The following is a 24,572-nucleotide window of genomic DNA, read 5'->3' as shown; positions in this document are numbered from 1 at the left end:
TGGCTGGGCACACTGTAGGTGCTGTTCAGCCATCCTCTATCAGTCAGAAAGGCCAAGGCCAGGCCGCGTCCTCAGGCCTAACTCTGAAAGGGCCAGCTCCTTCAAAGATTACCTTTCTGTTTCTGTTTCTGGGAAGTCTGGTAATCAATCAAGTTTGAAGCTGGGTAGGCTGCTGGTTTAAGAACACGGGCTCTGAAGCCAGACAGTTCAAATCTGGGCCGTGTCACTTACAACCTGGGTGTCTGTGGGCAAGTCACCTGTTTCCCCCTCTGTAAAATGGGCGCTTAACCTCACAACAGGGTTGCTATGAGAAATTGATGAATTACAGAACAAGGCCCGGCTCAAAGTGAGCACTTAAGAAAGAGCAGCCGGATTAGCTAGGTTGAAGGAGGCTGCCCCAGGATCCGCTAGGAGGCACAAAGTGGGAAAAGGCTTCCTGGGTAGTGACCCTGGGCAAGTCACTTCTTTCTCCAGTCCTCAGTTTCCTCCTGTTAAAAAGGTGGGGTGGAGGTCCAACTGGAATCCTCAGTGACTACCATGCAAGACCACCCCGTAGAACTTCCCAGATGCCTGCCCTCCCCCAGAAGCATCCAGGCCAGAAATCCATGGAGACTGGGAAAGGGTGGGCTGTGGCCCAAATCCTTAGAAACCTGTAAATAGCCTGCCTCTGTGCTGCACTGCTCCCAGGCTAACTGGGGTCTGCTGGGTAGGAGGAGGGAAGCAACAGAGAAAAGCCACCTGGCCTGTTGGGAGGGAGCATAAGGCCTCCTCCTCATCCTTCCAGGGAGAACCCAGGCCCACCCCTGCCTTCTCTAGGTCTCGGTCTCCCCACACTCCCCACTGAGGGGGTAGGCTCCATCTCAGGTGTCTCCCACGGGACGTTAGGCAGCCAAGCTTGCTTTCCTGTGGGGAGTTCGGCAACAGCCACACAAGCCACCCCACACCTGCTACACAAACAGCCTCGCAGAAGCTGGGGGCTCCCTTGGCTCCAAGAGCCCCCAAGGCTTGACCAGTTTCAAGGCCTGCCTGTGCTAAAAGATGGGAGGATAAGGAGTACCAGAGGAAACAGGTGGTCAGGAGGAATGTCCTATAGCCTTGGCAGAGCATATGACCACTATTTGTAAGGGGCAGTGAGAGACCCGGTGCCCTACACCCCACCATCACCTCCTCACCCACAGGGTTAGTCAGTAAGGATGGTCTCACTGCCGGGAGTCAGGGTTGGGGGGGGGGTGGAGGTGGAGTGTTGCAGGCCTGGGATGCAATTCTGGTGGTGTTACTTAGCAACTATAACCTCTGGACAAGACCTTTCACTTTTCTGGGCCTCAGTTTCTCCGGGTGTAAAACAAGGAAATACTCTATCCCCTGCAGGTAGCAGATGTAACACTGATTAATCAGATGCAGAGGAAGCATTTAACAAAACAACCCAGCAGCCCAAGGACACAAATATCTGAGTGTCATTGATTCATTCAACATATACTGAGAACCCACCTGAGGACCATTAGAACTTAGGTTGTCCCCAACCCTAGGGTCCCTCCCCCAAGCCAAACACTTTCTAAACTCCCCGCACAGCCAGCCAAACCTTGGGGGAGGTCAAGGTCTTGGCTACCAAAATGCCCTGAAAAAGATCTCAAACTTCTCTGGAAGCCAAACCACAAAGGAGCCTTCCAGAGCAAAGCTATCAGTATAAATGAACCCTAGCTGTGCTCTGGGAAAAGTGAAAAGACCCTCTAAGTAAACCTAGCTCTACAATGTTCTTCTCTAGGGGCCTTGGACCCAGAGACAGACCGAATAGGGAGAGGGGGAAGAAAAGGGACAGGCGGTCCCACAGGCTAGGAAAAAATGAGCCACTACAGGGCAGTTAGGGAGCCCTGCAGAGAGAGGGAGAAGGAAAAGCCCAGAGAACCGCTAAAGAGCATTTCAGGGGGCCCCTCCAGCCCTCTGCATCAGCCTCCAAGGATTCTGCTTATAGGATTCGATGGGAGCACCAGCCACTGGTAAACCCAACAAAGAAGGAACGTCTGAGCCACCACCTGATCCTCCCCTGCTTCCCAGGGACTGGGCGGTTCTTCCTGCCCTTTCCTAACACACCTGTCCTATCCCAGTGGTTCTCCCCATGGTCCCGAGGGCCTTCATGGGGCCGAGGCCAAGCACGGTTTCCATCCTCTCCTTGCTGACAGAGGACAGCCCACACCCTCCCTGAAACCCAGGTCACCAGAGCCTCCCTGCCACACTGAGGTTCTCCCAACTCCTTTCCTGCCACCTCACGCCCTTTCCTCCAGGGGTTGGAATTGCTCAGGCTCTCCAAGGGGGCACTCTCCTTTAGTAGGACACTTTGCTTTGGTGGTTTCATCTCCTTTGCTTTCACCTACTCTAGTGTGCTCAAAGGCCCCTCTAAGATCCTATCCCCAGCCCTCCCGTCCTTTGAGCTCCAGACTCACACATCTGCACGCTGGGCTGACATCTCCTCTTGGACGCCTCATAGAAGCTCCAGCCTGAAATGTCCCAAGTGGAGTCTCAGGAGCCTCAAAAGCCAGAAGCCCTCCCTTTCCCTGGCCTTCAGGATCCAATCCATCAGCAAATCCTATTGCTACCACCTCTAAAGTCTCCCTTGCCTGCCCCAGCCAGGAGCCTCACCGCCCCCCCCCCCCACCCCCCACCCGCCCTGGCCCCTGCTCTCTACCAGGGAGCCAGACGGATGATTTAGAAACGCAAATCACAAATCGGATTATTTAACGCCTGGGCTAGAAACCCTTCCAGCCTTCCCTCCAGCACTCGGAATAAATCCACACTCTTCCCCAGGTGGAGGAAGGCAGGTGCCTACTCTGACCTCATCCATCAAACCCAACCCCCGCCCCCCTCCCTTGCAGCCTCTGCTTTCCCGCCTTGGGGACTTTGTACTTGCTGCTCCCTTGGTGGGAGGTCTTGTTCCTCCCCTGTCTGGGAAAGGCTGCTCCTGGAACTCAGTTATTCCCGAAGAGCCCGTCTATCACAGGTCCTGCCCCACCCCCATCACTCCCCACGGAAACACTTGTTTCCTTCATAGCATTCTGCTCATTCAGCCAGCAAATATTTATTTAGCGCAAACTATGTGCCAGGCACTATTTTAGGCACTGGGAATCCAGGTGCTGAACAAAGCAGACAAAAATCCCTTACGTTTCAGTAGGGCAACTTCACCCAATCTGGAATTACATTGTTTCTCCACTTATTTATGATCGTCTGTCTCTCCAGCACAGCCACGGGCGGGGTCTTGAATTTCTGCATCCTAAGGGAGACTCTGGAGAGCCCCTCCCTCTCCTGGTGTGAGAGCTCAGGAAGAATGTGTGAAATGAAGAACAAGGCAGCAAAAGAACCAAATCCAGAAAGACCAAGAAGTCAAGCCTTTACTGTCTCCTAGGGCAGATGCCTCTCACTGCCCGAGGGGTCTCAGGCTTCTACAACTCCCCCCACCTTCCCCGCCCCCCCCCCCAGCCCTTCTGGGGGACAGACAACATGCACAAATGGCAGCTTTGGTTAACTGCTGGAAAACAGAGGGATGATTACAGGTCTGCGCAGTCAGGGAAGGCTTCTTGAAGAGGAAATCTGAACAAGGCCAAACCCCCACCCTTCCAAATCTAGAGAGAGGAAGGAAAACAGATTTGTGTTTTAGGGCTCTGATGTTCTTTGCGCTAGTAGGAAAAAAGAAAAAAAACCCTGCTCCAAAAAAAACCCTTTACTTTTTATTAGTGTCTGGATCAATAAAAGTTTTAGGAGTAAAGCTTCTCTCCTGCAATACTAACTGCCAGAGAGACAGGCTAGGATTATTAAATCTGTCTCTAAGAGGCAGTGCTTTGCCCTTTTCCTCACCTGTGCGAGGAGCCCCAGGCTAAGAGAACAGAAGCCCGAGGGTCCTCATTGGCTCCTCACTGGGCAGCTTGGGGTCAAAGCCCACCTCACCAACCCTGCCAGGTCCCTAGGCCCGGATCACCTTCCAGACACCCCACAGCCTAGACTGTTTTGGCCTCCTTGGTCCCATGTTCCTGGGCCTCTCGCTACCCTGCCACAAAGACTTGAAGTTCCCTCAGAAGAGGGCCTGATTCCCAGGAGAGAGCAGCCAGCCTAGCAACCCCGGCAGCACCTTCACTCTTCCCAAGCCCCGAGAGGTTCTCCCATTCAGTCCCCAAGGACCAGCACGAGAAGGGGCCTGGGCTAGCTGTTACAGTAGACCTCCTCAGAGCACCCAGGAGAGCCTGGCCTGAGGGCAGATGGGGTCCCAGAGCTGGGCCTCTTTGAAGCAACAGCCCCACACCCTCCAGCCAGATCCACACCCACCCACCAGGGAGGAAGTTTCCTGTGCCCCCTTCCTCCCACTGAGCCCACCACAGACCTTAGCAGTGGAAGCGCAGGCCTCTCAAATGACCCCGGTCTGGACACTAGGGGCCTGGGAGCCAGATCTGGTTTTCGAGGATGGCCGGGTCTCCACAGAGCAGGTGCTCTGGCCCGGCCCAGAATCCTGCCAAGGTTGTCACCAAGGAGTCCGAGGCCACAGAGGCCCATTCCCGAAAACAGTGTGCAGCCGGGTGCCTCTCCCAGCCGGATCAGGGGACCTCTCAGCTCGGGCCAGCATCTAAGAGGTGTGTTCAGGCGTGCTTCCCCTTCCCGCAAAGCACATGCTGAATCTGTCTTCCAAGTTGAAATTTCAAAAATTACTTAAAAAAAAAAAAAAAAACAAAAAAAAAAACGGTGACAACATCTAGAGATTTCCGGGTTCTCCAGGGAACAAGTGGAAAATTACAGTCTTCTATACATGTAACCACATGGCACAACCTCCAGGTACAAGAAATCTAGAAAGACTCCAGAAAACCAACAGTTGCTTCCAGCCACAGGCAAGTCTTCCGGAGCACCTGGGCAGAGTGCAGACCTGGCATCAAGCTCCGGGTCCAGGAAGCTGGAGGAGCCTCAGCCAGAGAGGTCCCTTGCAGGCTCCTCCCATACAGTGCTGACTCCGCCCAACGCACTATCCTGCCCCAGTCCCGCCTCTGGGCCTTTGCACTTGCTATTCCCTCGGAGCACCTCTGGCTCTGGGCAAGGCTGGTTTCGCCTCATTCCGGTCTCATATCAAGTCTCCTATCAAGTATCCTAGGAGAGGCCATCCCTGGCCCCTCCAGCTAAAGGAGTTAACTTCCACCCCCACCCCCAAGTTACCACCCAGCTTCGTTTTTCCTGATCTGAAATCATGTTTGGCCCCCCTCTTTCTTCCACCGTTAAGAATGTCAGGTCTGTGAGAACAGGGACCTGTTCACCCTGGTAAGCCCGGAACACCTCGGATCAGTGTGTGCTGAATGAATATCTTTCAGTATCTTTCTGCAGCAGGCCAGCCACAGCTTTGCAAGCCTTGTGGGGTAACTTGGGGGGCGCGCCAAGAGCCGATCCACCAGCGGCTCCCGGCGCATTCCAACGGGCGGCGCCACGCCCCACTCCCCAGGCCGGAAGCGGCCGGCCCGGGAGCCCGCCCACTGGGAGCCGCACGCCCCGCCCCTCCCAGGCCCCGCCCCTCCCAGGCCCCGCCCCTCCCAGGCCCAGCGTCAGGGGCCGGTCCGAGCCGCCAGCTGCCCCAGGCTGCAGCCACCTTCCGCTGCGTTCCAGCCGCCCCCCGCCACCGCGGAGGCCACACCCAGGTTCCTCGGCTCCAAGCGGCAGCCCGGGGGGGCCCCCCCCAACCCCCTCCCACCACGCACTTCCATTGAAACATTTTTAAAGTGTGAACAAAGGCGGAGGTGCAGGCCAAGGCAAGGGATTTGCCTACCCAAATCACCCGAGCAGAAGGGTCTAGAGGAAGCAGGCCTTGCTTGAACTCCGTCCTTGGTTCAAGTTCCTCTCCCCCCAGGTTCCTCTCCTGTAGGAAAGCACCCATATCCTGAGTGGGACCAGCAGGGCAGGTGTAGGATTAACTGCCTGGAGGGAGGAGACACTCCGTGAGCAAGGTCAGTTGCCCAGGTTTGGGAAGACTGTGGGGGCAGACAGCCCCGGTCAGACCCGTGGGCCCAAGTGCCACCCCACCCGCTGGCCTGAAGATTCATCCTCAAGCCACCCTCACATAGCCCTCACTGAAACGCAAATCCCCCTGGGAAGGGCATCCCCAGTCAACCCAACATTTTTGCCTGGAGTCACCCCCTTTTCCATTCCACTTGAGAAGGCCACATATTGAGCCTCTTCCACACACAGGAAACACCTCCTCTTCCAGCCCCCCCGAAGCCTCCACGGGGCAGGGGGTGCTGCCGCCCGGCTTCCTGATACAATGAGATAATGGTACCCAATCCCTCTATGTAAATATGGCAAGAGAGGCTGGTGGGGGAAGAAAGCCCCAGCCTGGGGTCCTGCCTACTCCATGGCTTCTATATCCAGAGGCACCACCGGCCCCAGTTGAGTCCACGGTGGTTTCGGCCTGCTCCAGTCCCTCCGCAAACAACTGAACTCCTATCAGGGGCCAGATTGCCCAGCACCTGCGTGCACACAGGCAGGACTTGGGCCAGGACTGGGGCACCAAAGGCTGCTGAAGAGGTCTGACTGTGGCACCACAGCAGTGGGAACCCCCAAACTGGGAAGTTTGTAACTCACTCTGTGCCCTGCTGTGTCCTCACTTGGGCTCAGCTCCCGCAGGTGATTCTGGCCACAGGTGAGCCAATGAGGCCTGCAGGTACCCACAGAGCCCAGGGGGCTCCTAGGCCGAGGAGCTCACAGCTTTCGTCTGAGTCTAACCAAAGTCTTCATGAAAATTTCAAAATAGGAGAGAGGTGAGGCTGTAGTCACAAGAGAGGCCATATTCGGGCAGAAGAAGCCCCTTTGGCTCCCAGAGCAGCCAAGGCTACGGGAAGGAGGGACAGAGAACATCTCCCAAGCATCTCCTCTAGGGTGCAGGCCCTCAACAGACCTCCTGCTTGAACTCAATCTGGCTCAAACAGGCAAGGCCAATGATGTGACCACTTTACCGATGAAGCAGTCAAGTCCAGAGCAACTCGGCCACTTGCACAAGTTGACCCAGCTTCATCTGAAAGTAGATGTGCCTCGCCCCAGACAACCTGTTACCCATCCTGTCCTCTGACTCCATCTCCAATTCCAACACCTCTTCCTCACGGAGGCCTTCCCAGATTTCCCCCAGGCAGGAAGCCATCCTACCGGTTGCTCCACCTACTTCTAATATTTTGTTATGACAAAATAGGCCCCTACGACAGGGGCTTCTCAGTACAACAGCCGTCACAGAAGGGGGTCAAAAGCCAGAAAGAAATACAGCCTTTTCATAACATATATAATTGTCAAATCACAATGTCGTACACCTGAAACCAATATAATATTATATGCCAACTATACTTCAATTAAAAAAAAAAAAAAAGGAAACAAGCCTGTATTTGCAGTCAGAATCCCATCAGGCTCCCACACTCACCAGCCGCTTTGATAAAGCTTCTTCCTCCATACCTTTCTAGCCTCAGCTCAGAGGACTGCATAACCTCTTGGAAGCTCCTTTCAGAGTCAACTTGAATGATATGTAAAAGCACAGAGCACACAGTGACTTGGGGAATTTCAGAGGCTGCCTGGATCCAGACCCTCCCGGTTCTAGCACCTCCAGTGAGCCAGGCCTTCCTAATCATTAGGTCCTACCTACCCATTGCACTGCACCTCCCCTTCATACTAGCAGCCAGCCTCGGGCTGGCCTTTTCTACTCGGCCCCAGGCATGTCCTGCCCTTCCTCCAAGCTCCACCTTGGCTCCCGGGGCTCTCCTCCCCTCCAGCCCCTACTTCCCATTCTCATTCAACTTTCCAGACCTAGCTTAATTGCCCCCACCTCTGGAAAGCCTTTCCCAGGGTCCCCAGGCACAGGAAGTACAAAATCTCCCCCTCCCTCTTCCGGAATTCCTGACCTGTCTCCTGCCGGTGCTCCACTGGGTCCTGCTGTGTGCCCTGGCAGGCCCCCTCCTTGGGGTCCATTCAGCTCTGGTTTTCCAAGTCCTGGGACTCAAATAAATGGGTGATGAACATGTACACCCTGCAGGCCAGTCTTCTCCCGAAAGCTCAGAGCCCAGATGTGGCATCACCTTTTAGAGCTAAAGATGTCTCACCAACTGGGCTAGGCTCTCTGGAGAACTCTGGAACCCTCCTCCCTCAAGGAGTTTCCCCTTTCCCGGTGTGCAAGAGCCAGCCCCAAGATTGTCAAGGAACACTTCCACACAATGCTCATACATCCCCTTCGGGAGAGACGTGTTCACAACCCAGGAGGGAGGACCTTTCTTGTGGACACTGCTCTCTTCTCTCCAGAGCCCATACAGATGATGGAGGCCCTTTCTGACCGGCCCAGAACTGGCTCAGCTAGAGGAGGGTGCTGATGTCACCCACTGCCTGAGGATGAGTCTGTGGGACAAAGGTGGGCACGGGACTGGAGACAGATGCCCTGCAGGAGAGTCGGCCCCAGGGACTGGCTGTTCATGGTCAAGAGCTGCTGAAGAGACAACTGCCCTATTTTGCCGAAGGTGAAAAACAAACTTGGTAATAGACTAAGGGCCGCCTCTGGATAGCAGCTGCAATGCACACCAGCTGTTAATTTATGTGAGCACATCTATGCTTATGTGGTTTTACCATCACCGACAAACAAATGTGTCCTGGCACCTGCTATGTGCCAGGCCCGGTGCTAGGCTTTTTACATACATTATCTCGATTAATCCTCCAGAGAGCCATAAGCCGTGGGTAGCCACAGCGACATTTTACGAAAATGAGGCCGAAACACAGACAGGTTGGAAGAGCTGTCCAAGGTTACACAGCTTGTTAGTAGTGGGAGCTGGGATTCCAGGCCGCTCAATAATCTGGTCCCCCACCCCCTGTCTTTCTGGTCTAAGATGCCAGCGCTCACCATTCCAGAGCCTTGGTTCTCGGTCCCTCTCTCTGTGCTCCCTACTCACCTGGTTTTGCATGGGGAGGGGGGGCAGGGAGGGGAGGTTAATGTATAGTGTCAGCCCATAGCCACTCCCTCCCTCCTCTCCACCTGCTCACACACCTCCCATTAGGCCAGCCGGGCTCCCCACCTCCGCCACCTCCTCCCCCATTACTCCCATCTGCCAAGTCCCCGACCGGTGCCTTGTGGTGATGACTTCAGCTGGCAGAGAATCCTGGAAACTTTTCCTCCCCAGTGATGTTGACACATGTTCACTCAAAAATGTAATGTTCCCATCAAAGTATTTGGGGCGGGGGAGTTAATTCCCACCCATGTGAAGCCCCCTTGGGAAAATAGAAAGTAAATTTACTCGAACTTGCAATAAGACACAGTCAGCATTTCTTTCTTGGTTGTCATAGTGCCAAGTGCTGGGCAACACTCAGCATGGGGTTCCAGGGACTGAATGCTACCAAGGGGCAAGGGGGAGGGGTGGCTACAGTTTATGAGACTGGCTGCTAGACCCCTATCATGCAGTACTCTGGGGTCGACCGGTGGCCAGGTCCCCTCATCCCTAAGCCCTGCCCCCAAAGGCCCACGTTCCATTCACAGTGCTCCATCAACCAGGGCCTAGCTTCCGCATCTCAGACTAGGTCACTCACTGCCCACTCCCCAAGTCCTGTCCCCACCCCACGACAGCAGGGCCCTGCCCTCGTGGCCATCACCCCATCATGTCTACACCAGTCCCAATGCCCGCGTTCACAGACCGGCCCTCTAGTTTCACCAAATCCCTAAAAGGTCAAGGAATTAAAACCCTCCCTGAACTGTCCCCTTACCTACCGCGTACCCCTGGGACCAGCAACACCCCCAGTTTCCAACACTAGGCACTGTGACCTGGGTGTCTTCCTGGGGGGCAGCGGTGGCTGGCTAGGTACTAATTCATCCCAGCCCGGCCACTGGGCAACTAGAGGTACTGCCCTGTGAGGCCAGAGCAGGCTGAACTTGGGAAAGACCCAGCCCTCTGCCACAGAGAAGATGGACACAAGGGAAGGCCTGTAGACCGACCACGCCCTGCCCGCAATTCTCCACGTAAGGAGACAGCACTTCTGCAACAAGATGGCACCCATAGCCCATGCCAGGGTTCCCCGGAGCGCCGGTCTTAGATGTTCCCGGCTCCGAGAGGGTGCACAGAAGCATCTGCTTTGATTTCCACCCAATGTTTTCCAAGAGTCTATTACACGTATCTTTGTACAGAGCTGCCAGAGTCTGACGCTCCTAGCCTCTCTCCCAGGACACGTGTCAAAGCGAGGCATCACTGTCCCACTTTACAGATGAGAAAACAGGCCCGCCAGTCCAAGATCACACAGCTAGAACGTGTGTCACATCGGTATACGAGCAAGTGAACAAGACATGCCATCTCTGCCCCCAGGAAGCTGGCAGTCCAGCACAGGAGGGACAGAGACAGACACCAGCGCCACCAGCGCCAAACGAAAGCACACTCAGCCTGCAGGCCCAGAGGCAGCTGTGAGAGCATCGGATGCAGGCCCTGGCCCGACAGGGGACCTGTCTACAATGGCTGCGGGAACAGCACCTCCAGTTCGGGCACAGGGAATCAGGAAAGGTTTCACGGAGAGGGTGTCCCAGCCCATCCACCTTCTGAGGTTCGGGTCTCCTACCAAGCCCTGTGCCCGGCACACGGCACAAGGGAATGAGCGTGGCCAGGTTAACTGTCCACGTACCAGGTCATGTTCCCAGTACGACAGCCCGGTCCCGGGAGGCGTGTCGGGTACCCGCGCTGACCTAGGGATGAGGGGACGGATGTGCACAGCAGTCGAGCTCTCGCTCCAAACCACGCCAGTAGTCAGGTCCCGGCAGACCCGACTCCAAGGCCCTCCTCTCCAACAAGCAGCTAATTTCTGCGGGGCTTCGTTTCCTTGTCCGTAGACACTCCGCTGTCAGGAGCACCTGTACTGTGGCTGGATGCTGGACATTACACGCCCCGCGCCTGCAGCCTGGGCCCGGGAGGTGGTGCCCGTACGCCCCAGCCCCTGCTCCGGCAGCCTGTTGGGCGAATGGGGTGTTCCTCTTCCCGAGCCACGCGTGCTGGGGGGTGGCCACCGACACAGAGTTATAATTGGTGAGCCTGGCGGCACACAGCCCAGCAACACACCCGGCGGGTGATGGCGTTGCGGGGGAAATAGCTGAGCACAGCAAATACAGCCGTTGACCCAATTCAGTTCCGTTCGGTCTTCGAGAAAATAATTGAGTTTAAATGAATAGGTTTCCCGTGTCCCCTCTGGCCTCAGGAAGGGTGGAAAGGGAGAAGGGGAGACAGGAACAGTTCCCCAGGCTCACTGTTGGTTATTTTTGAGTCATTAGGCCCATGAAAGGTTCCTTTCTTTCCACGGTGGCCAGCGGGGCTCAAACATGTCTGGTGGGCAGTGAGGCAGAGTGAAAACTACGCCAGGTGGGCGGTGAGGACAAAGTGCAAGGCTTGGCCTTACCAACACCAGCTTTGTGGAGGGGCCCAGCAGTCCCCTTGGGCCCCAGGCTCAGTCTGTAGAAAGGAAACGATACCCCCACGCCCCCGGACACATACCTCCCAGGGTCACTGGGAAGAGCTCAGGCAGGCTAAGCCAACTTGAAGGTCTCGCAGGGACTAAACGAGTCTGGGGTGATTTGCAGTGGCCCGTTCCCTGCCCTTCAGGAGTACAAGCCCAATGCCACCACACCTGTTCATTCGGGAAAAGCCAGAAATCCAAAATTCTCAGGACAATGTTTCATGGGTGTTGAATGACTTATTGGTAACCCATTCTTAAAAAGACACCAAAACACCTTTGTGCCCTCTCAGACCCAGTGAAACCTGCCTGTGGGCTATGTGTGGCCACGAGCCACCTGTGTGCCACCTTCGATTTAATGACAACTAGCGTACAGCAATTTATGATGTGCTTGGTGCCCTCCTACCTGTTTGTTGTCTTATAATTTTCTTTGGCTGTGAGGCCAAGCCCAGCACTGCTAGAGTGGGAGAGGCAAGAGACGCCCTCCCCTCAAGGTGGGACTCTTGAGACCCCAGGGAAGGATGAGGAGGGGCTGCCCCCCTCTGCTATGGGAAGGTGGGTGGATGGGCTGGGACTGGTTTCATCCTAGAAATGAGGGGCCCTGGTCTCACCTCCTTTGCTGCCCTCGATTCCCCGTTAGGGTCTCAGCTTCCTCTTCAGCCGAAAGGGAGTTTCTTTCTCTTTTATGTTTATTTTTGAGAGAGAGAGAGAGAGAGAGACAGAGAGAGACAGGCCAGGGGAGGGGCAGAGAGAGGGAGACACAGAATCCGAAGCAGGCTCCAGGCTCTGAGCTCTCAGCACAGAGCCCGATGTGGGGCTCGAATCCACAAACTGCGAGATCATGACCCGAGCTGAAGTCAGACGCTTCACTGATGGAGCCACCCGGGAGCCCCAAAAGAAAGTTTCTGAGAGGACCAAATAAGAAAGGGAAAGCTGCGAGAGAAAAAGTGAGCATGTGTGTCCGGTCTCCGCAGAGAAGCAGTGCCACACGCAGAGTGGAAAGAGTGAATCAGCAAGACCTCGGGTCATTTCGCCAACTGCCAGCTCTTGGCTGTGTGGGCCTAGGGAAGTTACCTAACCTCTCTGTACCTCGGTCTCTTCCTCCGTACACCGGAGGTAAGACGCTTTGGCACACAAGGCTGTTGTGACGATGAGAGGACATGATCACTGTCAAATGACTGGTAAGATGCCTGGCACACAGCAAGGGATCAAAAAATGATAGGCATTATTATTATTGTTATTGTTATCTTCGGTGAAAAGCATGCCAGAGAATTCCGAGTGATTACAATAATGTAGCACAACCAGGCAAACTTGTTGTTAACAGATGAGGCCACCTATAATTAGCACAATCATTACGTATGCAAATGGAGCAGCTTAGATGCTGGAAAAGGGTGTTCTTTGAAGTGTGTTTAAATAACCCCTCTCCTCTGGCTGCCTGCCCTCCCCAAATCTTGTTTACACTATTAATTTCATTAGCAAACATTTTCTTCATAAAGCAAGACGGATTTCAAACCAGTATATATATATTCAAATCGAGGAGGTTTTAAACCATTTGAACCCCTGCCCATCTGACCTGGGGGCTCTCCCGGGAGGGAGAATTGTTTGCAGTGGGGGGTGGGGGAGCGCCTCAGTCAGATGCAGGCCAGGGGGGCTGCCAGTTACTGCCTCCCCAGCCTCTTCCCTGCTTCCCCTGCCCCCCCACCCCCACCCCAGCAAGTCAGGCCAGAGAGCTCCACCAGTGAGCATGCAGAGCTGGGAGAGGAGAGGGGGTATTGGAGGGGTGTTCTTGGTGCGGAGCAGGAGCCGCATTGGAGGAGAGGTATTCGGCAGCTTTAATATGACTGGTGAGTTCCTGGGAGCCGGGGCATGTGGTATCAGGCATACCATAATACCCCTTTACAACCAAAAAAGCCAAGTCTCAAAGAAACTTGAGGAAAGGCTTTGTCCAAAGACACATAAATAGTAAGTTGTAGAACTAGACTCAACTTGGTTTGGCCTACTACCTCTGGAGTCTGCTCTTCTGGCTTTGCGCTCAAAGTGCACTTAGCACAGGTCCCTACCTGGAGAGGACAGAGTAAGTTAATAATCCGAAATTGATCCCAGAGCCTTTGAACTGGGAGGGATCATCAGAGACTGACCTGAGTTTTGAGCTGAAGATACTGAGGCTCAGAGAGGTCTCGTCTGTCCCACTGGCAGAAAGCAGAACCTGGGACCCAGGGCCGCTTGCCCTAGGCTTGCTGCTTTTGCATTCAGATCTTTAAACACAAGACAATTCAACAGTCTTCCTCCCCATTAATAGCTGGGTCAGTGTCTTAACCATCCCTGTATCCCCTGGGCCCAACAAGACCCAAGCAGACAAAAGATGCTCAGGAAATGTGTGCTAAACAGTCTTCTTACCAAAAGAGACAATGCTTAACAGCTGGAACAGTGAGGCCAAGCAAAGGACATGAGCGGTGGCTCAGGGACAAGGGCTACAGCATCCATCCTCTGTGGGAGAGTTACACAGAAAGCCGGACAACTTGGCCACCCTCAGCCTGGGAAAGGCCCCCCTTCAAAGCTTGTGTCCGCTGAAGCCTGCTCCAGGGGCAGGCGGTGAGCTGCCTGGGGAAATGAAGAGAAGTCCTAACAGGTATGTCAGCCCCTCCCTGCCCCGGCTGGCTCCGACCCCCATCAATCTTTTCCTCACTCTCTCCTTGGCCCCAGAAATTGAGTCTGGGAGAGAGGGAGCTACTTGCCTGAGGCCGGCAGTGGTAGAGCCTGGGACCCAGACTTCTTTGCTCCTTCAACCAGGCCCTCTTGTCACCCCTCCCCACGTGCCACATCTGGCCCTAGGAAACCGAAGGGGGCCTTGATAAGGATAGCGAAGATAATCACCCTCACCCTTGCCCTTACCCCCATGGCCACCTCTGCCAGCAGCTAAGGCAGACTGGGCCCCTCCTATGTGTGGATGCTCTGCCGGGCCCCTCCCCCCTTTAAAGACAAATAATCCTCACAAATATCCTGGAAGTAGGTACAATTATCGTCCGCATTAACAGACATATAGCTCAAACAGGGCAGGCAACCTGCTCGAGGCCGCACGACAGTGAAGTGGGGCAGTGAGACTCGATGCCAGGCAGTCCGACCTACAGCAGAGGCCTGAGCGATTAATGGCTCCGCTCCGAGGTGGAGCCCAGGGAACCCCCAGATAGGGAGCTGGTGGGGCGGCATGAGTGTTCTGGCACCACAGCCTGCAGGGGTCATTCCCTTACCTCCAGGCATAAACATAGGGTAAGGATGTGCTTTCTGGGACTGAAGCCCTGGGGACTTCCAGAGCTGCTCAAGTCCGGCCAAAAGATTTACCGGGGATCACCCTAAATCCTAACTTCCCGCCATTTCCAGTTCCCAGTCCACCAGTATTCCAGGGGTGGGGACTGGAGTTCCAGGCGGTGTGGGGGAGGGGAGGATACAGGGGAAACAACTGCCAGCTCCTCCCCCTCTTCCTCCTCCTCCTCCCACACAGCCAAGGAGCTGTGAATCTGACCAGGCCCCAGCCCCTCCGAAAATCCTTCCAGCTACAGGATCAAGTCCAAACCCTGCCTGCCTTCCCACCATCTTCCACTCAAACCCCTGCTACTGCCCAGCCCAACACACGGCGGCCCGCGACACCCAGACGCCAGGCCCCCCAGCAAGCCCTTCCCTTACCCTCTGCAGGAGATCTTCCACCAGCCTTCACCTTCCCCCCGTGGCACAAACAACTCTGTGGAGCCTTCTGTGAGCCCCAGTGGGGTCCCCAGTCCCTTCTCTGTCCCACGCGGCCCCTCTAATGCAGGGTCTGCCTCCTCCAACCAGTAGGAACCCTGGAGGGCAGAGCCTGGGTGTGACTGTGCACAACACAGTGCGTGTGCTGGCCTGGCCGGCTGGAATTTACTGCACTGGGCTCCCCAGGGTCAATGAGGCCGGATCTGAGGGTGACCAGTGGAAGGAGGGTCTCTTGGAGGCTGACCCAACCATAAGCCACCGACCCAGATCGGGTTAGGGCCTGCTGACTGGCTGGCTCTCCTAACCTGGCTCATCAGGGGAGTACGGGCAGTGCAGGCCCAATCTTTCCATAGATGCCTGACAATGGTTGTGTCGAGAATCACAGGAGATGAAGTCACTGCTCCCAGAAATAGGCTGATTGAGAAGACGTGACAACAACGCAAACAGCAAGGCTGGAGTCTCTCTCCTTCTCTCACCACGTGTTTATCTGCCCTGGGAAGCTGGGCCAGGCCTCAGCTCCTCTGGGAGACGAAGTGTGCCAGGAACCAGTGCCAACGCAAGGAGCCTCTGGGAGCCCTGGTGCCCAGGGCTGCTCTCTTCAGAGACTACCTTGCAGAGGCTTCCTGTCCTGGCTCTTGGTGAGGTGCCCGACCTGCCCCCTGGCCCTCTCAGGCCTCCCCTCAGTTTTCCTCACTCCCTCTTGCGTCCCACCCCTCATCTCTTCTTGGGGTACAGTCTCACCCACAGTTCTTGGTCCCTCACGTTCTTGTCCTCTCCTGGAGGGCAGGCCTGCCTAGATTCCGGGGAGATGGGAGCTTCCACTGGCTAAGACAGGACTCTGGGCTACAGACACCTGGCTCAAATCCTGGCTTCCCTGGCTTTGTCATGTTGCAGCGGTGTGACCACAAGCTAGTCAATCCTCCTCTCTGAGCTTACCTTCCTTGTGTGTAGAAGCACACAGCAATGTGCCTACCTCATGGGGTAAGAGTACATGAAATACGTTGATCTGTCCATTCACCAACCTTGTGGCAGGAGGCCCTATTCCAGGGGTTGCAGACACATCGGGAATAAGACATCAACTTCCTGCTCCCCCGGGGCTTACAGTCTAGTGTGGGAGAAGTACACAAATATACATATCTGCGTGATAATATCAGGCGAACTCCAGCTAGGAAGAAACACGCAGTAGGGTCCAGGCTAGGGGGGAGAAGGAGGCTGCTTGACCTCATGGCTGGGTGAAGTGAGGGAGCAGGTCACAGACATCTAGGGAGTGACTGAAGATGCAGAGATCCTGGGCTGGGGCGCTTAAGGCTCAGGGGGCAGGGCAGGAGCTGCCCCTGCAGGGACAACAGGAAGGAGCCTGGAGTCCAGCGGGAAGGGCTGGGCCACACTGGGGGGACCGCACTCAAGGGGAGCAAAGCCTGCAGTAGACACTGGCCTAGGTGTGGGGTGCAGGGTCCTGGCACAAAGTGAGGCCTCACTTCACTCTTCTTGTCCCTATCCCCCCATCACCAGCAACACGCCCATCACCCTGACACTGGTGCCTAAGCCAAAAGGCTGTCAGGCAGACCTCCACACCTCATCTTACAGATGACCAAGTGCCCAGTGCTCTGCTCAACATCCCTGGAGCAGTGACAGGCAGGGCCAGCACTTGGCCCAGCCTGGGCCTTCTGGCCTAAGCAGATGGGTCTTCTCCATGTGACCTGCCCTTCCCCCACCCAGGGCCTCGCTGGGGGAAACAGGAGACTCCGCACCAAACAATACCTCACAGACTCCCCAGGTTCTCACTTGTTGAGAGAGAGGTACTCAGAGCCCCATCAAATGATGGACCAGGACTGAGAAAAGCTCTTTCAGATCTTAGGTTATTCCACCTCCTCCAGAAGCTTCCCCGAGCCCAGGCAAACATTCCTCCCTGGGCCTGGCTATCCCCCAGTCCCCAAAAGTCCCTTAGGGCCAGGCTCCAGAGCCTCTACCTGGAGGCCCACCTGGGCCCAGAGGAAGCAGCCAAGTGACAGACCCCAGCTAGACATGGTCTCAGTAAGGCTGCATACATCTCTCCCATCCCAGGCTGGGAGCTCCTCCAGAGCAGGCGGGGACCGCAGCTGACTCCTGTCCCTATCCCCAGGGCTGGGCACAGGTGAGCAAAACCAGGAATGACTTGATCCTGAGGGTCCCCTGGGGAGTCCTGTCTGCATGAAAACCCTGTGACGGCCATGCAGCCCGTCTCTTTCCCTCTCTCACAGTCTGAGTTTGGGGCTCCCACTATGGCACCGCCTGAAAAGCCACCCCACCCCCAGAGGTGTGGGGCTGGAGGATGTGAATGCGGGGACAGGGGGGACGGGTCCTGCAGAGAACGCCCCCTCCCGCCCAAGGGTTCTGGGCCAGAACAGCCAGCTTTCCCCTCCTCCCCTCTCCTTCCAAGGAGGAAGGATTACACTAGAAGACATGTTCTCAAGCACCTAGACACAGACAGTATTTATTTGCCACAAAAAACTCTGCAGAAGAAATCCCTGCCAACAGTCAGTAGTGGTTTTTGTGGGGTGGGTAGGTTCTATGGTAACAGTGGTATAGACAGAGAAATGTCACTTTTTGCTTTACACCCCCCCCCCCCCCCCCGTATGGCTGGAATTTGGTACTCTGTGCTTTATATTTTTAATTACCTTTATGCTAAAAAGAAGACTTAAAAGTAAAGTAAAATTAAGTAAACGAGAGGGCATTTGGTGAGGAATTCGGCAAGCACGGACACCTGTTCCTCCCAGAAGATGCCTCCTTGCGTTTTGTCTCTTCTGCCTGGGCCCCACCCAGGCCAGCTGCAGCCAGCTGCCCCTCATGCTGAGGAAAGAGCGAGAGCAGGAGAAGGGGCTGGGAAAGCAGCCAGGAGCCCCTGGCCTCGGACACAGGCATCTAGGGATCACAGAGTCACCTCACCTCTTTCCCGATGGCCCCGCCCCTCTTTGCTTCCCACAGATGCTGGGGCTGGACCCTGCCACTGTCCCTGGGTTGTTGGTCTACTCCATCAGATCCCGGCCACATCAAGGCCCTGGGCTTCAGTCACCTGTGTTTCTCTGGCCCAAGATCCTGCACACAGCAGGCAGGGCTCAACGAAAGTTTGCTAGACAAATTGCCAGGACAATCTGAAGGACCCTTGAGGCAGGTGATCATTCAGAAAGAAATTAAAACATGGATTATGGAGGGAGTGGCAGCCAGGGCAGAGAAACAGAAAAGTTATGCCTGCCGGCCTGAACAGGAAGACACCCAGACAGGCTTTGGCCCGAGCAGTTCAAAACCTTTGAAGAATGCGGGACCCCTGCAGGGGTGGGGGGAAGAGTGAGCCCCCTTCCGAGGGTTTAGAACTTCCTGTTCCTGAAGGAGCTACAGCCAGCAGGAGAGCGAATGTAAAGGGCAGGGGTAGGTCATATGCACACAGCGACACGCAGACAGATGGACTGCCCACCCAAAGCTGTGTAGTTACACCTTTGCTAAAGATCTGGATCCCGTGTGTCCCGGGGCTCTTAAATATCTATGACCTTTCCTCCCCAAGCTCCTCCCTGACCCGGTGCCGGGCAGAAGCACCTGGCTAGGGACGGGGGACACGGCTGCAGCAGGCTCAGGGTGGCCAGAGTCAGGCCTGCCACTTATCTGCTGCTCCAGGGCAGCATGTCACATGAACTAGGATTAGTCCCTCCCAAGGCAGGCATGGCTTCCACCATCAGGTGTGATGCTACCCATCCTGCCACCCCAGACCCCTCTGCTCTGGTCCCAGATCGTCCTGCAAACAGTCGTGCAGACTCACCCAGCCACACCCCTGCCCAGGTGGCCCCTTCTCCAGGAGGCCCTCCCTCCTCCCCTCTGCTCACCTGGGTTCTATCCAACACTAAGATAAAGGTCTCTAACTAAAGAGTATGGGATGTATTTGGTCAACATTCATGTTTTGTTAGCCCACATAGCGTCTGACATTTTTAAGTTTTGAATCAATTGCCAACATGTAAAGATGTGAAATTTAAAAATGTCACCCAAAACGCTCTAGATTTCTGGCTTCTCTTATAAATCCAAAGACCCGGTGACATGGTGCAGAGGCTGCGGTCCCCCCTTAGCAGGGCACACACTCCCCAGGTTGTCACAGTGCCCCTGCATCTGCGGATGGTCTCATCCAGTGGTTCCGGTCCCGGCTGGCAGGACAGAGTCAGGACCCACAGCACATCTCTCCAGGGACTCGCTTTGCACCTGGCACACAGGAGGGGGGCACACAGGCTTATCGTTTGTGGAATAATGAACAAAGACGCAACGCCTCACTGTGCCCAGGATTTCCTGGGCACGCTTCCTTGAAAGACCCCAAGCACTCCTGGGGTCCCCCTTCCCGCAGCTGGGCACACATGGAATGGGGCACGGGAGTCAGCCCTGGGGGCTGTGTCCAGATTCTCCCACCAGTAAGCTGCGTCTTCTAGAGCCCAGTCAAAACAGAGCCGTGATCCTGGCATCTCCCCGCCTTCCGTAAAAGCGGCAGGATTCCAGGCCAGCCCACGGACACTGATCCCCAGGACTTTTGTTAACCTGAAAAGGAGAAATCCGGCAGCAAGAACTGACAAAGCCAAGGCTTCCTCAATGCCCGCCTGCAGGCGGCCTGCCCCCCTTTGAAGCCTGCAGCCAACTCTTCCCTTTTTCTGGGTTTCCAAGGTCAGAGTCACATTGGCAGGAAGGGTTCTCTTTGTTCTCCTGCCTCTGACTTACCCCAAACACAGTCACTGTCCCCGACAGCCAGGTCCTCAGCAGTGGCAGAGGGGCCCCTGTTCCTGCTGGGGTGGAGCAGTGAGATCGGGAGGGGCCCTGCTCCTGGGATCTGGAGTCTCCTGGGGGCCTGCCTCCCCTGCCGGTCGGGAGCACCATCTCTGGCCCATGGTGCCAGTGCTCAGTTGAGGCTGGCAGCAGAGAAAAGGCTGCCATCCCCCAGAGTCGGGGGAGTGGGCTCTGCCTGGCTATGCCCCTCACTGGCTACTGCTGTGACCTCAGGCTACTTGACTCCTCTCTGAGCTTCAGTTTCCTCATTTGGAAAATGGGGAAATGAATACCTGACCCAAGACAATGGACCTCCTAATAGGACCCAGAGGAGCTTTGTGAATCATGAAGTGCCAGGCTGAAGTAATTATTCAAGCGCCTGGTACAGCGCCCCGCATGCAGTAGGTGCTCAATCTATCTATCATTCATAGCGTGAGAGTTTTTTGGGCCCCTGTGCTAGGCCAGGCTGCGTGCAAGGTGCCAGAGGCCCAGAATGCACAGGAGGTCTGCCCCTCAATGGGGCACGCAGACAACTGTCAGACCCTGAGAAGTGCCAGGAAATAAGGATCAGCATGCTGGGAGGCCTACAGGGGTGTCCTGGGCTCCCCAACGAAGCGGTGAGGGACCAGGTCTTACAAGAGCCCCACCTCTTGGCTCGTGGGCAGCAAAGGCCAGAGTTGGGGCTGCCCCACTACACGCTGTCTGGCCCTCGACTCACTTCCCAACAGGCCTAGTTTAAAGAAGAGTTGCCAGGCTCACTTAGCGACCCAATTCTCTGAAGGTGCCCACTGTGCATGTGCACATCTGTCCACCGTGTGTGCTGGGCAACTAATAGTGACACGACATCTCTGCGGACCAGACCCTGTGCCACACCTTTTACGTACACTCTCCCAGTGGCTCCCACACCTGGTTGGGGAGTAGTTAAAATAACAGACTCGTGGGCCCCGCCCCTAGAGAGGTGGTGCTGCCCCCCATCCCCTGCAGGCAGCCGGCACCGGAGCCTGGAGAGTCAAGACGCCCACGGTTCCCATGTTGGCTCTGCCCCTTACTGGCCTGTGAAAGCTGGGTCCAGTCACCAAACCTCTGGACACTGGGTCTCCCCAGCTCTCAGGTCGCAGTGAGCATTTAAGAGATAAAGCACCTGGCACACAGCAGGTGTTCATCCTCGCACCGATCCTCCCCATCCTCCACTTAACTCAACCCCGTTCACACAGGTCTGGGCTCAGCCCCTGCCCAGCCCACCTCTCCGTCTCTGAATCTCCTTACCTTCCACTCCCTAAGCTCCCAGACCTTTCTCACCTGCCAGAGCAGCCTCACACCCCAAGAGGACAGGAAGGTCTAACATCTGACCCCTGGGCAGGTGCTCATGGGCTCCCTCTGCCTAACCACCCTTCTCCCCCCTTTCCTAACTGAGGAGCTGCTCCTCTTTCAAACCTCAATGCCTGTCACTTCTGTGAAGCCCTCCCAGATTCCTTCTAAGCAGGCCCAACTCCTGCTGGCCCCAAAGTGGAGAAGAGTGGAGAGAAGTTATGTGGGGCCACCAACTCCTTGTGACCCTGGGGTTGCTCTTTCCCTACGCTCGGCCTCAGCTTCCCCATCTGTGACAGGACCACTGACTTCTCATTCTAAAGCCCTATGAATAAGCTTGTCACGTGCTCTATTGGAGGGGGGCAGCTCCAAGTTCACCCCAAGGTTCTGGAGGATTGTGAAGGAGATAGACTCCGCCTCGTTCTATTCAGAAGGGCAGGACAAGGACAGTTCAAGAGACCCAAGCCAGCACCCTCAGGAGGCCCCACTTGCAGAGTAGACCCAATAACAACAAAGCACAGAAATCAGGCACCATAAATGCAGAGCAAAGTGAAATCTGCCTGAACCTGGGGTGGGGAATGAGGGCAGGCCTCAAGCAGAAGAAGCTAGGACTTAGACAGAGGGGTAGGATGGAAGTAGGAAGAGCAGGGGAAGAGAAGGCGGCCCTCCAGATAGGGGAGCAGCACGGTCACAGCTGACACGTCTCGAGTGTTACCGCGCATATCTCAAGGTGATCTGCTAAGCACTTAGCTACACATCGCATTTATTCCTCTTGACATCCCTTTGAGACAGATATCGCCCTTATCCCCATTTTACAGAGTTAAGCAAGTTCCCTGAAGTCAGAGTTGATGAGAGGGGAGCTGGGATTTGAATCCAGGCATCCACCTGCGGAGTAAGTCTGTCTGCACGAGTAACATGAATAAACAGGGGCCGCTGGGGCAGGGAGGCTCCGGGGAGTGCAGGTGCAGCCAGGATGACAGCCTAGGGACTCCCAAGAGACTTGTTAAGACCTGGAACTGGGCCTTTGTTTCCTTGCAGCCCGGTCTCGAACGGCACCCAACCAAGGCCGACACTGTCGATGAAATCTCGAAGGTGACCCCCCACCCATGCCCGGCAGCGTGCAAGCCCGCAGGCAGAGTCCAAGGACCCCAGTCCTGCACTTCCTCTGCACCATCTGCCTAAAGGATGCGGGAAGAGAGCCTCTGCTGCTGCTAATGAGTGAGCGAGCGTGAGGAGCAGGGGAGGGCGCGGGCGAGTACAGCCAGTCAGCAGCCAGGGCTGTCAGCGGCCACACGACAGGCTGGCGCGGAGCTGTTGCCAGGGCAGCCCGGAGATTCTGCCTTCACAGGCAGAGTGATTTAGAACCCGTAGGTCTCTTCTGGGCCACCAGCTTGGCCAGCCGGGGGCTCCCCATCGAGTGCCCGGCCCTTCCAAAACCTCAGCATAACATGTCAGGGGCCCCCCCGTCGGGGGCTACCAGCATGAAAGGCCATCAAGACAGACAGAATGGGCAGACATCACACGTCGGAAACAAGTCCCTTGTCACAACACAACCCAAACAAGGACCCTGGCTGGGGGCTTGAAGCTCCTGGGCCAGGAGTTCCAACAACCCAAGTTCATGTTGTAGGAGGCCCAGCATGACCAGTGGCGGTGCCTGGCCCCTCTGCTGGGGAGCAGGCAGCTCGCGGGTCTGGAGGGAGGCAGGACAAGGAAACGGGGTGGAGGAGGGAGAGCTGAGAGGAGAACGGAATGAGGGAGGCAGGACCCCGACTGGAGTCCCCCTCGGGCCTCCCTCCGTGGCCAGTATGTAGCTGCCACCCGGCGGCCAGAATAACTCCAGGTGGGGGGTAACCGTGCCTGGGAAGGGAACGTGATGTTCAATGCCGAATGCCCAGGCACCGGATAGCACGTCGCCCATAGTGAAACACATTAAGGTAAATGGCTGACAGCCAGATAAATATGTGTGTGAAACTTCAGTGAATCTACCCAAAGGCAGGTTTGCAGACCCGTAATCAGGACCCCGGCGTGGTCGGGGGTGGCTGCAGGAAGCCTATCAACTAGCTTTCTGTACAACTGCGCCACAAAGGATGCCGTATTTCCTCTCGCTTAGAAATGTGTTTCCACTAGTGCAACGAGCGGCTTCAAGCGTGACTGGATAAAAAGAGCACAGGGCATCGCCGTCCTGTCTGTATCTGCCCTAACATTCAGGAAGGCTCAGCAAGCCAACCTTTCGCACGTGGCTGCTGGGGCTCCAGAATTCTTTTGCTCCTGAGTCCCACCACTCAATGGAAAACCCTGGCCCCCGAGCCAATGAGGACGTCCCTGCCATGGGAACACTGTGGCCTCACCTGGGAGTGGATCTACTGCGCAAGGTGCTTCTCCAGGGCGGAAGGACAAAGCTGGGGGCTGCCGGGCTTACCAGAGGCGGTGGCACTGTCGTTCTGAGGGCCTGTGCACAGGGCCAGGTGCTGTAGAAGACTCGCCTTCGATGAAACTCCCTTCCTGATCGTAGCTGGAGCCAAAGGACGTGGAGTCCCACCACCGCTAATGATTAGAGGCTACAGAGATTTACCTCAGGAACCTGACAACAGCTAAGTGGCCACCTTGACTTAGGAGGGAGAGAAGCAGGAACGACCAAGCGGAAATGTGTGGTGACCAATCGCCAGGCTTGCTGTTCAGCAGCCCAGGTTGCCCAGGATGGTCAAAGACCATGGTGGGAGCCATGGAACCAAGCTCAGGGGACACTGCGTTGTCCGCCTGCAAACAACAGAAAATCTGAAAACAAGCAGGAACCCAGAGTGCCCAAGTGGGGGCAGGAATTAAGGGATGTTAGACTGGAATCCATCCATGGCCCGGGTGGAAGAAAAAGTGTGTGGGACAAGGCTTGATCAGGCTCCTTCAATTTCACCTCTGCCTGGGCTCAGTTTAGCCCGAGTCTGCCACCATGGAAGAACAGGGACTGCCTATAGGGAGACTCAAGATTTGGTACCCAGACTCAGAGCTGTTCAGGGACTCTGAAACACCACCATGAGTAGGTGTGGCCTGCCTGGTTTTCTGAGAAAGGGACTGGCTCCCCAAGAGGGAAGTCGGACCTCAGTGCACCAATTCTGGGATGCCACTGATAACTCCCTGTAGCAGCACAACGGGGTGCTGGATCCACACAGGGCTGGATCCTCTCCATACCCTCAGGGCAGCCTTGGACCTACCTGGAGCCCCACAGGAGGTGTCCTGCTGTTTATCTGAAGAACTAAGCAGAATTCTTTTGGAAGTGGAAACTGAGCAGGACAAAGGGCCCTCAGCTGGGG

The 24,572-nt window shown here is 55.8% G+C and overlaps 1 protein-coding gene across 12 annotated transcripts in view; it reads right to left on the bottom strand.

Moving 5' to 3' along the window:
* LOC123593296 (DAB2 interacting protein) overlaps positions 1-24,572 on the bottom strand; it is a 188,576-nt gene that overhangs the window by 41,271 nt on the left and 122,733 nt on the right. The window contains exon 1 of one of the 12 annotated variants that reach the window (XM_045468955.1): positions 4,364-4,913. The exons of 10 other annotated variants lie outside the window; for them this stretch is intronic. In XM_045468955.1, coding sequence (XP_045324911.1) covers positions 4,364-4,533 — 170 coding nt within the window. In that variant the 5' untranslated portion in view covers positions 4,534-4,913. Of the gene's footprint in view, positions 1-2,438; positions 2,549-4,363; positions 4,914-24,572 lie in introns of those variants that run through there. One more of the 12 variants, XM_045468957.1, reaches the window with a different exon arrangement.

This window comes from Leopardus geoffroyi, chromosome D4 (genome assembly GCF_018350155.1).
Source record: "Leopardus geoffroyi isolate Oge1 chromosome D4, O.geoffroyi_Oge1_pat1.0, whole genome shotgun sequence".
Lineage (NCBI taxonomy): Eukaryota > Metazoa > Chordata > Mammalia > Carnivora > Felidae > Leopardus > Leopardus geoffroyi.
Note: the sequence above shows the minus strand (reverse complement) of the source record. Positions and strands in the feature narration are given on the sequence as shown.